Source organism: Schistocerca nitens, chromosome 2, assembly GCF_023898315.1.
Source record: "Schistocerca nitens isolate TAMUIC-IGC-003100 chromosome 2, iqSchNite1.1, whole genome shotgun sequence".
NCBI classification, from domain to species: Eukaryota; Metazoa; Arthropoda; class Insecta; order Orthoptera; family Acrididae; genus Schistocerca; species Schistocerca nitens.
Window position 1 is genome coordinate 434,035,491 of NC_064615.1, and position 15,464 is coordinate 434,050,954.

Here is a 15,464-nt window from a genome sequence, read left to right on the forward strand (position 1 = left end):
CAGTTGGGAGCTCCAATGTTAGGCGCGTTATAGAACCCCTGAGGGACATGGGGGCCAAGGTGGGGAAGAAAGCGATTGTGCACTCTCTGTGCATATGTGGTGGAATGGGTCCTTCCAGGTTCCATGAAGTGCACAGGGTGCAGCAGACTGCAGGTGGAGACTCACATCGGTATCAATGATGTGTGTCTCTTTGGATCAGGAGAGATTCTCTGGTTTCGAGCTGCTAACTGGAGTGGTAACGCCTGTCAGAGATGAAAGCAGAACTCACCATTTGCAGCATAATCAACAGGACCAATTGTGGACCTCTGGCACAGAGCTGAGTGGAGGGTCTGAATCAGAGGCTCAGATGGTTTTGCAAACATGTAGGCTGAAGATTCCTTGACTTACTCCAAAGGGTGGTGGGGTTTTGGGTTCTGCTAAATGGGCCAGGAGTCCATTACATGCAGTAGATGGCTACACATGTAGCAGAGCTGTGTGGTGTGGGCTTTACAGATTTTTAGGTTAGAGGGTCTCAGGGAAACACAAAATGGGTTTCAATCTCGAAAGCTGCAGGTCCAACACGAAAAACATAGATCTAGGCGCCATCAGTATAACAGTTGCAAATTGTCGTACCTGTGTTGGGGAAGTACCAGTGCTCCAAGCACTAATAGAAAGCGCTGATGCTCAAGTCACTATAGGCACTGAAAGCTGGCTACAGCCAGAGAGAAGTTCAGCCAAAATTGCAGTTCAGCCAAAATTGCTGTGAAGAACCTAATGGTGTTCAGAAAGGATATGCTAAACACAGTTGGCAGTGGCGTGTTTGATGCTGTTAAAAGTAGTTTATCTTGTAGCGAAATTGAAGTAAATAGTTCCTGTGAATTAGTATTGGCAACCGGAATAAAATAGTGATTGGATCCTTTTACTGACCTGCCAACTCAGATGATACAATTGCTGAAAGGTTCAAAGAAAACTTGAGTTTAATTTCAAACACATACCTGGCTCACACAATTATAATTTGTGGTGGTGACTTCGCTTTACCCACGATATGTTGGCAAATATACTTGTTTAAATCTGGAGGTATGCTTAAAATATCATCCAAAATTGTGCTAAATGCATTCTCTTAAAATTATTTCAAGCAGTTAGTTCATGAGCCCGCTTGAATAGTAAACGGTTGTGGAAACATACTTGACCTCTTAACAACAAATAATCCTGAGTTAATAACGAGCATCAAAACGGATACAGGAATTACTAAACCCAGAGTTGTTGTAATGAGAGTGAATACCCTAACTCCTAAATCCTCCAAAACTAAATGAAAAATGTTCCTATTCAGCAAAGCAGATAAAAATTTGCCTGGCGCTTTACTAAGAGACGGCATCCACTCTTTCCAGATCAACAGTGTAAGTGTAGACCAGATGTTATTTGAATTCAAAGAAATAGTATTGACATAATTGAGAGATTTATACCAAATAAATTAACAAAATTGCAGAGCTGATCCCCCGTGGTACACAAAAGAGGTCATAACACTGTTACAGAAACAACAAAAAAAGCATGCCAAATTTAAACAAACACAAAATCCCCAAGAGTGGCGATATGGTACAGAAACGTGAAATTTAGCATGGACTTCAATGCGAGATGCTTATAATAGTTTCCACAATGAAACTTTGTCTCGAAACCGGGTGGAAAATCCAGAGTGATTATGGTCAGATGTAAAATATGCTAGCGGCAAGACACAATCCATGCCTTTGCTGTGCAGTAGCAATGGAAATACTATTGATGGCAGTGCTGCCAAAGTAAAGTTACTAAACACAGACCTTCCAAAATTCCTTCACCAAAGAAGACAGAATTCAAGTCAAGAACAGCTGCCAATGTGAGTAACTTGAAATAGATATTGTCAGAGTAGTGAAGCAACTGAAATCACTTAATAAAAATAAGTCTTCCAGTGCAGACTTACACCAGTTAGGTTCCTTTCAGAGTGGATGATGCAATAGCTCCACGCTTAACAAACATTTAAAACTGCTCGCTCTTCAAAAGATCCGTACCCAAGTGCACAGGTCACACAAATATTCAAGGAAGGCAAATTAAAAGCCCATATCATTAGGGCTGATATGCTACAGAATTTTGGAAAATATATTGCGTTCAAACGTTACGAATTACCCCGAAGAGGAAGGTCTATAGTCACACAGTCAGCACGGATTCAGAAAACATTGTTCTTGTGAAACACAACTATCTCTTTACTCACGTGAATTGTTGAGTGCTACAGACAAATGATTTCAGATTGATGCCATACTTCTAGGTTTCCAGAAGGCTTTTGGCACTGTACCTCATAAGCATCTTGTTATCAAATTGTGAGCTTATGGAATATATCTCAATTACGCGACTAGACTTGTGATTTCCTATTGGAGAGGTCACAGTTCATAGTAATTCATGGAATACCATCGAGTAAAACGGAAGTGGTTTCTGTCATTCCCCAAGGTTGTGTTATAGGCCTTCTGCTGTTCCTTATCTATGTAAATGGTTCAGGAGACATTGTGAGCAGCTGTCTTAGATTGTTTATTGTCGAGTAAAGTCATCAGAAGATCATAAAAAATTGCAAACCGATGTAGAAAATGTATGTGTATGGTGCGTAAATTGACAATTGACCCTAAATAACAAAAAGTGTGCTGAAAGAAATCCAGTAAACTTCAGTTACATGATAAATCAGTCAATTGTAAAGGCCTAAATTCAACTAAATATTTAGAAGTACAATAACGAACAACTTAAAGAAAGAACACACAGAAAATATTGTAGAAAAGGTGAACCAAAGGTGATGGTTTATTGGCAGAACACTTAGGAGATGCAACAGCTCTACTAAAAAGACTGGCTACACTACGCTTGTCTGTCATCTTGTGGAGTACTGCTGCGCAGTGTGGGGTCCTTGCCAGATAGAATTAACAGAGTACACTAAGAAAGTTCAAAGAAGAGTAGAACATCTTATATTGTCACAAAATAGGGGAGAGAGTGTCACTGGCATGATACAGGATTTGGGGTCGTCATTATTAAAACAAAGGCGCTTCTCATTGCAGTGACATCTTCTCACAAAATTTCAATCACCATCTTTCTCCAGATGCAAAAATATTTTGTTGGTGCTGACCTACATATGGAGAAATGATAATAAAATAAGGGAAATCAACACTTGCATGGAAAGCTACATGTGTTCGTTTTTTCTGCCCACTGTTCGAGAGTGGAATAATAGAGAATTATTGTCAAGGTGGTTTGATGAACCCTCTGCCAGGCACAGAGTATCGATGTAGATGTGGATGTAGCTCCTATACCTGGGTCACAGGCAATATCTCCCATTTCATTCAATGCTGAGGTGCGATTCCAATGCTGTTAGAGAGCCCTCGCAATGCTGCTGGAGTTTAGGAGGAGTACCAAGTGAGTTGATGTGTGAATGGGAATTGGGATTGAGACGGGTTGTGTAATAGGGTAGTCTGTGCAGTTGTGCAAAGCCAATTTGTCAGGGTGGGGTAGTGCTTAGTGCATCTGCCTAATCAGCAGGAGATCAGGGTTCAAATTCCAGCCTTGGTACAAATTTTTATTCATTGCTTCAGTCTGCATATATACATCACAGGTGTTTGAGACATGAAAACTTGTCAGGAACCACATAGTTTGATTGGACAATGAAAGAGAATACTAAAAGTATTTCTGCTTTTGGACAAAGTCCTTCTTCAGAAGTAGAAAACTCACACACACATGGCCACTTTTCTGGGTGTTTGTTTTTGGCAAGACTTTTGGGATCCAAAAAATCACCTGTGTCTCTCCACCACTGGTATCTCTTGTAGTATGAGGACAAGGTGCATATATTGTTTAACATTTTTCCGTGTTTTATCAACTGTCTTTCTTCAAAATTTCTCCAGGGAGTAGATTCCTCTGCTAACGCATGGTCATGGAACGTTATCAAAATAACAGTGTCCATTGGACTCAAAATGTTTCCCAGACACAAATTTCCATAAATTTAGGGATAGCTGACTTGATGAAATCTTCAATCTTTCTATGTATTCACTGGTTATTATTCTGCACTTTGCAATGAAGAAACCGTTTTGCATCCCAGGAAACAATTGTCATGCAGATGAAATTAAACTTTCCTTTTTTAAGCAAGGCTTCAAACTTCGACAAACTGTTTTGACTGTTGTTTTTGTTTCTGTTGTGAAACGGTGCACCTGTGTTTCATTTGAGGTAACAATTTGACACTTAAAACAATTCAATATAGTTTAAAATGTCCAAATGTTGCTGGAAAATTTGTTTCCTCATTTACTTTTGGTCAACAGTCAACAAATGTGACACTTGTCATGCACATTCCCTTCGCAGTCACCAGTTGTCAAATACCAAACTACACATTTACTTTGTGTTTTCATCTGTGGTGGAAGTTTGGGACATCCTACATACACACAAATGATATTCAAAGTAGTACAGTCATGTTTGATTTGAACAATTCATTTGTTAACTGTTGAAAATGATAGAGCAGACACCTTACAACAAACTTTCATAAACTAGATGAGTTGTCTTTGGCAATAACCAGTTAAAAAAAATACAGCGTTCGACCCCAGTCTTCCAGTTGTTAGAATTCTGGTACATTTGAACAGCAGACTGCACAGAGTTTGCAAAACATCACAGATCATTACAGTTGCCCTTTTCTGGCCCTAGAACAATCTTTGTGAATACTCAGTAATTGGCTAGAAATATTTTTATACCATAAAATATATTAGAGCCAAAGTATGCTAAGTAAAAAAGCTTTTTCAAGTTTCTGTCAGAGAGAGAGAGATTGTTCTTACAAGAGATACATCACCACTTAGTTTCTGCACAAGTTCATAAATGCCCTACTTCTGAGAGAACTTTTCATTCAACGTCTGTCATAAGAATTTAAAATATATTATTTCATCACCTTAAGTGTCAATCTGTCACCTTTTCTGGAAGCTACAAGCAAATGCTATGTACTACCATATTTACATTACATTTCACGATGAAACCACTGTCATCTGCAAGTAGGAATTTTTTTAATCATACCTTCAACTGTTTGTTGGACTATGACTCGAACCTGGGGCCTTTGCTTCTCATGGACATGTGCTCTACCAACTGAGCTATCCAAGCATAACTCACGATCTGCCCTCATGGCTTTAATTGTGCCAGTACCTCATCCCCTGTATTCCAAACTTGGTAAAAGTTTTCCTGCATACCTTGTGGGACTAAGACACCTGAGAGAAAGGATATTGTGGAGACACGACTTAGCAATGGCCCAGGGGATTGTTTACAGAGTGAATTCTCACTCTACATTGCTCACTCTGGTGAAGGATAGAAATTCTTTATGGATTTTGGAATCACTTGCTAAATTTATGAATACTTTGAAATTGTTTACCCCATCAGAACTGTAAATACATGGAAACAATGGAAATTTGAATTCATTGGCTATGGAAATTTGCTATTATTTATTGTTCTCTCATGTATATTCATGTTCATGACAAAAATTAACTGATAAAAAGAATTTAAAAATGTAACATTAAAATGAGTCCTAAATTCAAATGATATGCTCATTTGAGTCACTTACTGTCAAATTTTTTCTGTGATTGCACTACTTAATCTGCTATTTTAATTTTAATTTACTGTGTAACACATTCCTCAATTATTCAGACTTACAACTGTTTTTTTGCAGGCACACATAAATCACAGGCACATAGCAGTGTCTGTCCAGGACCCGCCACAGTTTCCTCTTGTTGTAACAACTGGTAGCAATAATAAACCAGAACCGTTACCTACAACAGCTGCTCCCCCACCTCGCATGAAGCATGATCCCCGTTTACAGCGCTCACCTCCACCTCCTCCACCACCACCCTTTGCTCCCCCACCATCTCACAGGCCACCCATAATGTTTACTTCCAACCCACCCCCCACAATGCGTACTAATCTCATCACAGTACCAATACAAGACTCGACTGCTCCACCACCTGTTATTGTTGATCCCCCACCTTCAGCACCTTACCACCATTACACACAAGCACCACCACCACAATATACACCATATTCCGTTCCTCCTCCACAACCCAGTTATTACCAAGCACCACCAGGCTACCAAGCAGCACCTGTGGCACAGTATGGTGGACAAGGTGCTGTTCCTCAAGGTACTGCTGCTGCTGCTGCGGCAGCAGCTGCAGCTGCTGCAGCAGCTGCTGTGAGGGCTCCTCAGTACCAAGAACAACAAGTAGTTCAACCATATGGAGCCCCACCACCTCAGCAATGGCAGCATCCACCGAGCAATCCAGCCTTTTACAGATGAAGACTGTGGATTTTCTTTCACTGATTTTGAAAAAGAACTGTAGACACAGTCTGATAATCAGTGTTAGAAGCTGACAAGAACTATAGACAAATTTTAAAAAAATTAAAATTTTTAGCAAATGTTTGTTCATTAGAGAAGCTTATCTTTTGTATGGTTGGCGAACTGTAAAAATACCATTCAGCCTCCGCGAAGTAATTAAAGAACATTTTATATTGACAGTCTTTGGTGAAAAGATTATTGATATTTAGTTATTACAATTTGGTAATGATTGTTGTAAAATGTGCAGTGGCCTTTTCTATGAACAGTTTGTGCAACTAAAAAATAATTTTCCTGTGCAAAATACTTTCTACATTGTAAGTAAATTTTGTATCTAATATCTCAAGCGCTATTATTAAGTTTGAAAACTTGTAGCAGTCAAGATATTATGCCTGAATTATTTATCACTTGCTAAAAAGTTCAGAACAGAAATACAGATTGATTTTGAAAAATTTTTGTCTTTTATCATGTTAACATGCAACTGGAAAACACACAAGTCACATTAGTAGGCACTGAATGGTGATCTGATGCTAGGTAATTAATGAGATGGTGTCAATGAGTTTACATGAATAGAATAGGATTTTGTGTCATTTAATTTCTAGTTCTACATCGATGATCTGTATTGTGTTAAAAATCACCTTCATTCACGTAAGTCAATCAACATTCTACTGTTTTGATTAATGTTTCCTGTTGCCGTTTGTGAAAATTACTGCTCTCTAGTTATTGACAACTTTTTAATGCCAGGGTGGTGGTGGTGGTGGTGGTGGTGGTGGTGGTGGTGGTGCTGCTGCGGGAATGTTCATGTTGTTCTCATAATAATTGTAAAACATTTCATGTACTCTCCTAATTTAACTAATTTGATTTCTTTGAATTGTTGGCACCGATTTTTTACTACTGATTATATTATAGTGTGCAATTTATAGAATTTTAAAGATAACTTATTTATATATATATAAATATGTAACAAAAAATGGTATTCTTCTGTGGAAGGAAAAACCCCATGTGGATGTTAAGATAATGAATAATTAACTAAAAGGATAATACTACCTCATGGTATGGTATGTGTGTACCTGAAGTCATGTGACTTATTGGCACTCATTTTCAGATCAATGTCTGACCTGAACTTCTCTTCCACGAACAAATTATACTACTCAACAGTGGATAACATATTTTCTCTGTCAACTGATTCAGTTTCTTGATGGCTAAAGTTTCATAAATTCCACTTTTTTGTTGGCACTTTTTTCTATAATACATGCAGTTACTTCCATTTCTTTCCTCTCCTTTTCTTAAAATAGGGCAAATATGTTTTTCAGTTAATATCTATGAGATGTGTAGTTGAACTGAATTGAAGGGTTCATTTGAATAAAGTGCTAACCCACAAGAGCACCATTTTTATGGTACCATGCTTAAACAGTTTTCAGTGTGTTTAATCCATGCTTCCACACTATTTGTTATATAATGCACATATTGTATTGTGTGTAGCTACTACTACTGTGTTCACTAACCAAGTATTTGAGAACAAGAGCACTTAGAGACTTGCAACAAACTTTACATGTAATTTCAGACCATTAAAAAAATTTTTTCTCGTTTATAATCCCCACAAAATGATGAAAGGAAAAAAGTTTATTGCTTACTACATATTCACTGTTGATGCAGTAAGACTGTCACATCAGGCAATATGTTTTAGCTTGTTACTTCTTTAATACCACTTTTGTTGATGACACATTTTGCAGACAGTGTTCATATATTATAGCATTGAATATATGTGCAAAATTATGTCATTGTATGGCACATGACTTGATTTTAACAGGGAAGCTAAAACAGCTTACCGTATTAACGAATCTAAGTCGCACTTTTTTCCCGGTTTTTGTAATCCAAAAATCCTCCTGTGGCTTAGAATCGAGTGCAAAGTAAGCGGAAGTTTTGAAAAATGTTGGTAGGTGCTGCCACAACTAACTTCGGCATGTAGTGCTACACAGGCATGCTTTGCAGGCACAAAGATAAATACTGGCACCAAAACCTCTGCGTCAGTAAATAAATTAAAAGAAAAGGTAGAAGAATGTTTGCTGCTATCTCATTTAAATCCTGTCTACCTAATAAACTACGAAACTAGAGTGAGACAACAGCAAACGTGGAAGAATATACATATCATGTCTTGTTTATATTCGTAGTATTCTTATGCTGAATAGTGATAGTCAGAAATGAAGCACGGCAACTTACTAGATTTTTAAATCTAAGATGACTCTAATTCCTGTGCAGAATGTAATGTACTAAAGAGGCGTCTGCAAAGATTTTGAAACAGAGAAAAATTTTCGCTAAACTCTCGTTCAGAACATCATCTATCATATGCAGTCTATTATTTGATTCTTGTTGATCATTATCAAAGAAAGCAGCAGTGTAAGTAACAACAAATAGTAGTCTCTTGCCATTGTTTTGCCTATGAAACAATTCCCCTCTCTCTCTCTCTCTCTCTCTCTCTCTCTCTCTCTCTCTCTCTCTCTCTCTCTCTCTCACCCCCCCCCCCCCACACACGGTAGCACGCACAAAAGCAAGCGAGCCATGCCGCGAGCTGCGACAGGTTGTAAACACTCATTATCAGAAAGCGACAAACAATGCATGACGCAGTACAATAATGCAGTTTCAGCTTAGAGTGATGTAAACACCTATAACAAAGAGAATGGCACTTATCAGATAAAAGCAAAATAAGCAATCGATTCAAACCAGACGAAGCACGTGAAAAAGGAAGGGTACCCGTACAAATACGGACGGAGCACCTGACACATAGCAATGGCTACTTGGTAAAGCTTAACTGTTAAGCTTACGACTTTAACCAAACTACTGTAGCTGTATCGTCATTCATTCGACCTAAATTGTGTCTCATGTTACAATCGACCAACTTTGTTTCAGTTTGGAGGTGTGGTCTAAAACTTTTCTCTCCCCTTGAATTTCAAGTCTCAAATTTCAGGTGCGGCTTAAATTTGGGAAAATTTTTTTCCTTGATTTCGAGTCTCATTTTTCAGGTGCAGCTTAGATTTGAGTGCGGCTTAGATTCGAGTAAATACGGTAGGTCTAACCCACCACTGCCTGCACCGAAACGAAGTTTATTGTGTGGTATTGTTCCCTGTAGATCTAGTAAATCCAACCAGTGCCCTTAAATAGTGCAAGGAGTCCCTCTACCAGTTTTTTTGTTAGACACAATTTCTTCATGTCTAGTTGTCCCGAAGATTCTGTATCTTTTACTGTCCAATGCCCTGCATTCGAAGATTAATTGTGATGCTGTTTCTTCACTCTTATCACAGATCCTACATTTAGGGTCCTCTTCCATTATACCCATTGTGTGTAGGTGTTTTTTTTTTTTTTTTTAAAATTCCCATGGCCGGTCATCAGTCCAGTCATGAGTTTGATCTCTTTCCTGTTCAATCCCAGGATTACAGAGCTTCTTTTACAACACAGCTTGGGCATCATTACCTTACCATGTTTTTGTTTATGGACCTTGGTCCAGTATCCTACATGCTGTTTCCTAAGCCAGTTCCGTAGTACTAATTTGATCATAGCCTTGGTGATTGTCAGGACAGGTTCTGGTCTAATAAATGGAGTTGTTGCACCCATCCTAGCCAATCTATTGGCTTGTTCATTGCCACAGATCCCTGAGTAGCCAGGGACCCACACTAGGTTCACCCTATTGTTTCCCCCTTGCTTCACCAGAGCCCTGTGGCAATCTGCAACAATCTTAGATCTTGTTACAGGAGCTGCCAATGATTTCGGGGCTGCCTGGGTGTCTGAATAGATGTAGATGCTACGGTCATTGTAGCACCTACATATATTCTCCTCCACACATGCCCTGATTGCAGCAATTTCAGTTCGGCATACGGAGGCCAGTTTTCCTAGAGAGATGATGCTCTCCAGTCTTGGCTGAACCCCATACACCCCTGCCCGAACACCTTGGTCTGTTTTCGACCCATCAGTGAACCAAACGATGTCCCCCGTATGGTGTCGAACTGTTTTTTTTCCCACTGCTCCCTGCTTCCAATTATTATATTGTAAGGCTTTCGAAGCAGTTGGGAGTTGTTATATAGTCGGCAGGCATTTCCCCAGCCATTACTATATTTACCTCACTCACTATCTTAGTGTGTGACTCTGGATATCTGAATGAAATACAGTTTTTGCCAGTTTTAAGTCTGTGTGCCCCAGCTGCCGCCTCCACCTTGACCCAAAGGTGTTAGGTGGAGGCGTGTCCAGCATGGCTTCCATTCCAGCAGTTGATGTGCTGCTAATTCCACCTGTTATGGCAAGCTCCTTAGCTGCAACCTGCTGTTTCACCATCTTCCACCACACTACGGCCCCATAGGTAGTCCTAGGTCTGACCACTGTGGTGTATATCCAGTGCATACCCCTGGGGCTTAGGCCCCAGTTTTTGCCACAAGCCCTTCTAGTACTCACTGAGTACTTTCTGCCTTGGAGCAGTTACTCTTAATGGGAGGGGTCCACATTAGCTTCTCATCTAAGGTTACCCTTAGATATTTCACTATCCCCTTCACAGGTAGAATTTCATTAAAGAGCTTTAAATTCCAACTTGAGTGTTGAATATGTCTCTTCGTAAATGGCACCACAACAGTCTTCTTAGGATTAACCCTCAGATCCTGTTTAATGCACCAATTTTGCACAATGTCCAAACCACCTTGTGCATATTTCTGAGTCAGTAAAGTTGCCAAGTATTACTATGATAAGGTCATCTGCTTGTCCTTGGTTGGAGCATTGTCTGGAATTTAATTCCTCAGTGAGTTCGTTCACCACTAGATTCCACAATAGAGGGGACAAAACTCCTCCTTGAGGGCAGCCTCTAGTGGTGTTAATTACCATCTTTTCATTCATCATGGTAGCCTCTACCTTCCTTCCACTAAGCATGGCCCTGGTCCACCTGCATATAGTGGTCCCCAGGTCATGCACCCCTGCTGCCCTTACCATGGAATCGAAGGTCATGTTACTGAAGGCCCCCCTCAATATCCAGGAAGATGCAGAGGGCTATTTCTTGGAAGTGAAGTGCTTTCTCCACCTTCCCGACGAGTTGGTGGAGAGCTGTCTCACATGATTTACCTGGTTGATATGTATGTTTGTTTGAATGTAGAGGGGCCCTTCTTAGCCTCCTCTCCCCAACATATACATTAACCAATTTTTCCAATCTTTTGAGAATGGAGCAGGACAGACTGATTGGTCTCATATCCTTAGCCTTGGTATGATCAATTCTCCCTGGCTTTGGAATGAAAGCAGCCTTCATTGCCCTCCAAGCATTGGGAATGATTCCTAATAACCCTGAACAGCCTGCATAGGACTCTTATGAGCTTCTCTCCTGCCTGCTGTAGGAGAGCTGGAAAAATTCCATCTGGGCCAGGTGACTTGAACGGTTGGAATGTTCCCACCGCCCATTGGATTTTATTAAAGTTCACACACTTCTTAGCTGATTCCCAGTCCTCTCTTAGAGTGCCTAAGAACCATTGTCTCTCTGGGATCACATTCTGGTCTGTGTTGTCCAGCAGAGCATACTGAGGAAAGTGAGTTTTGAGGAACAGTTCCAGTGTCTCATGTGTTATCCTTGTATATTCCCCATCCTCTGTCCTCAACGTACCTCCTGGATTGGTTGGTACTCTAGTGAGAATCTTGTGAAGTCTGCCTTGTGTAGCTGTGTTCTCCACTTCCTCACAGAATGCCTTCCAGGATGCCTTCTTTGCTTGCGTGATTGCAAGATTGTAGTTGACAAGGGCATCACGATATTTAGCCCATTGTCCTTTACGTCTCGCAATATTAAATAGCCTCTGTACCTGTTTTCTTTGCATTTCCAAGTTGTTATTCCACCAAGGCACACTCCTATTTGTGCACTTCTTGGTGATTGTGCAGTTGTCCTGATATGAGGTCACTATGGCTGAGGTAACAGCCTCTGCTACTTCCTACTGGATTCCTTATCGACGTTTTAATTTCTTATAAGCCTAAATCAAGGTTCCTCCTATATGTCTCCCAGTCTGTTTTCCTGGGTTTCCTATAGGTCATGGTCTGTCTGATTCCCATTTCAACCTTGAATTTAATCTACATGTGGTCCGATGAGGATGGCTCCCAACACCACATGCCATTGTTTGACATAGCTGCCCATCATCATGGAACTAAAGGTTATGTCAATTACTTCTTCCCTTCTGCTAGTCCTGAATGTAGGTTCATTGCCCCTATTCAGGACCTCTAAGTTGTTAGCTAAAAGAAATTCAAGAGGATACTAATCTCTACTGTTGGTGTCCTTGCTGCCCCACACTAGGTTGTGGGCATTGGCGTCGCATCCCACCAGCAGTTGGTCACCTTGCCGATGGCAAGTCTCTACCAGTCTCCTCACCTCCAAGGGAGGAGGAGAGCTGTCGTAGTAAGGTAGGTATGCTGAGGCCAAAATTATTTCGCTCGTGATACCTTCATCACATAGGTGCATTTTGATGGTCACTAAGTCCCTAGAGCAGAAATCCATCATAGGCATGAAAGAAATTCCATTTCTTACATCGATGCATGTTCTGGAGTTTCTTAAATCAGCTTACCTCCATTGCCACTGAGACCCGATACACCCCCTTTATATAAATAGGGTTCTTGTATCAGGGCCACATCCACTTCCTGCCTCCCCAGGCAGCGACTCAGGGCAGCAGAGGCCCCTTTACTGTGCTGCAGATTAATCTGCAGCACCTCCAGTCTCAGTCTTGCTGCCGTCTTTGATAACCCTGACAGTGACCTGCGAGAACCCTGAAAACAATTTCAGGTCCTGCTCCCGCATCACCTTCAGGGTCTTCCCTCTGACCTCTACTACCAGGGTTCATCCTTCTGGTGCAACCTTCTGGTTGATCACTCTCGAATCTTCTGTTGAGACTTTTGGGTTCTGGGCCCCTATTTTCCCAAACAGAGTCTTAGGAGAGACTTCCTTATGGATCTATGGTACCCATATTGATATCTTTGCGGTTTCAAGAAGCTTCGCTGCCATCGTAACCAGTAGCTTCTGGCAGTTGCTGTGCTCCCTGTGATTATTGATAATATTACTAGTGATAAACCAACCCTATAAATCATCGAACTTCATATGGTGTGACTGCATACGGGTGCGACAGATTGCACACAACGACCTGTATCTTAGTGCCTGGAGTTTACAACCTTCACGCTATGTTTATATTAGTAAATTTTTAAAAGCGGGTAAATAATCTGCAATACTTCACACAGTAAACTATGGGGTTGACTCCATTTGAGGTACGCTACGTTATTAATCTTTCCTTAACCAGGGGTCTAGTTCACAGACTCGAACTTTCTTCAGCAAGGACCCTAGCTTCTCTTAATACATCACACATCATATTGGTTACATTTCACGTACACTATTACAATAAATAGTACCTGAAAATCACACATACTAATCTACAAATATCTTTTCACTAATTACTGACATGTCTACTATGCTGTGGTGATCTTTCTTTGTTTTAATCAAAGCAATTATCTTTAATACTACATTTTAATCACAAATTTTTTAGTTGTTACACTTCTCAATAGTTTTGCACCCACAGCCTAGTATCCTGAAACTTGCAATTGCAGTACCTTTTGTTGTCTTCTGCTCCAAACTCCTCATTGAATTCCACAGTTATAACTTGGTGTAAATATTTAAATAGAAATTTTCAGCCTCAGTAAGACTGACCCTGCTTCCGTCATAAATTTGTATCGACATACCAAATAGAGGATTCCGATTACGTGATCATACGCAGTTGCACTAGGCATTGCATTATTGCGCAACAACACACTTTTCCTGTAACTACTCTTCTTCTCGTTCTGCAACTTTTTAATATTTATATACCACGGAACCACTCCATAAGATGTCGTTTCGGCGATGTAATTTTAAATAATTAATAACTTTTAGTGCACTTAGTAATTAGTCTTGACCTGCTCGCGTTTGATACGTCCGCTGCCTTGCTACCCAACGTCTCGGCTGCTCATTGTTCTTTCTTCCCACTGCCAGTTAGGCTGTTCCGTTTGGGTTACCTGGGTGAATCCCCACCTTGCTACTTTTGTAAAATTAATTAGTACATTTACTTTCATACTTTCTTTTTCCATCAGTACATATTAATTATCTCTTTTATTCATTCACTTATTATGTATATTTCTTAAACACTATTCAATATTTACTAGGGGGGTAGTGGTCATATAGTTAGGCTAGGCCGCTAGATGGCTCTCCTTGCCTGTCTCAGTCACTCCTGCCATCTCGCACCGTTCCTTTACACTAATACTACTGCTCTCTGCACTTGTAGCATCACAAGCCTCGCATCTTCCCACGGGGATATCATGGGCACCTTGTCCTTGAGCCATTCCATCCTGTGCATAGACAAAAATGAGGGCACCATAATCTACATAGACCCTCCTGAAGCTGGGTGCTGGGCCTGTCCGCCCCCCCCCCCCCTCCCCATTCTTTTCAAAGAGGGTCATCTCTACCAATTCCTCTTGCTGCAAGGTGATGGCCACCAGTGGATAGCCTTTCTGGATAACTGCCATCCTAAAAACTGAGACTGCAGTACTATAGGTCTGTTTCCCTATTTCTTGCCTTGGTTTTTTATGGACTCGCTTATCCAGGAAGGAGGGACTCTTTTATTCCTCCCTTATCCACTTGGTACTTGTCTTTGATGTAGTTGGGGTCTGCGTATCCCCTTCAACCTGAGACAGTTTCTTCCTGAGGGGTCTTAGGTTCAAGTCCCTTTAATTCCCTTCACTTGTCTTTAGGAAGCCATTCTTTCCCTTCCTTTTTCCTCTGCTTCCTGAGTAGTTTCCTCCTCTGGACCCCAGACAAGCCTTGTATCTTAATCTGGTCTAGCTTCTCTGTTACAGTTCTCACTTCTGGCTCAGGTCTAGACACTGATTCAGTAGTGGGAATGCCATCCATCGGTACTGACCCTGATGTTTGGATATCTGAGGCCAGTTTGTCTTTCTTTGTTTTCTTTGCTCGTGTCCATATTGGTCCCACGAGATTTGGGGATCTACAAGGTCCACACCATGAATACCCCGCGTGGTGTAAGGCTACTTACTCAGGGAGGTTGCCCGGGCTCCATTTGCAACACATCTTCCCATGTGCACGCACTCCTCGGCGCAGATCGCATCA

The 15,464-nt window shown here is 40.8% G+C and overlaps 1 protein-coding gene across 3 annotated transcripts in view; it reads left to right on the plus strand.

The window, feature by feature from the left end:
- Window positions 1-7,127, plus strand: part of LOC126236302 (E3 ubiquitin-protein ligase Hakai) — a 60,518-nt gene extending 53,391 nt beyond the window's left edge. The window contains exon 6 of one of the 3 annotated variants that reach the window (XM_049945500.1): window positions 5,666-7,116. In XM_049945500.1, the coding sequence (XP_049801457.1) occupies window positions 5,666-6,286 (621 nt within the window). In that variant the 3' untranslated portion in view covers window positions 6,287-7,116. Of the gene's footprint in view, window positions 1-5,665 lie in introns of all 3 variants that reach the window. The other 2 variants (XM_049945501.1, XM_049945502.1) reach the window with 2 other exon arrangements.
- The last annotated feature ends 8,337 nt before the right edge of the window (window positions 7,128-15,464 follow it).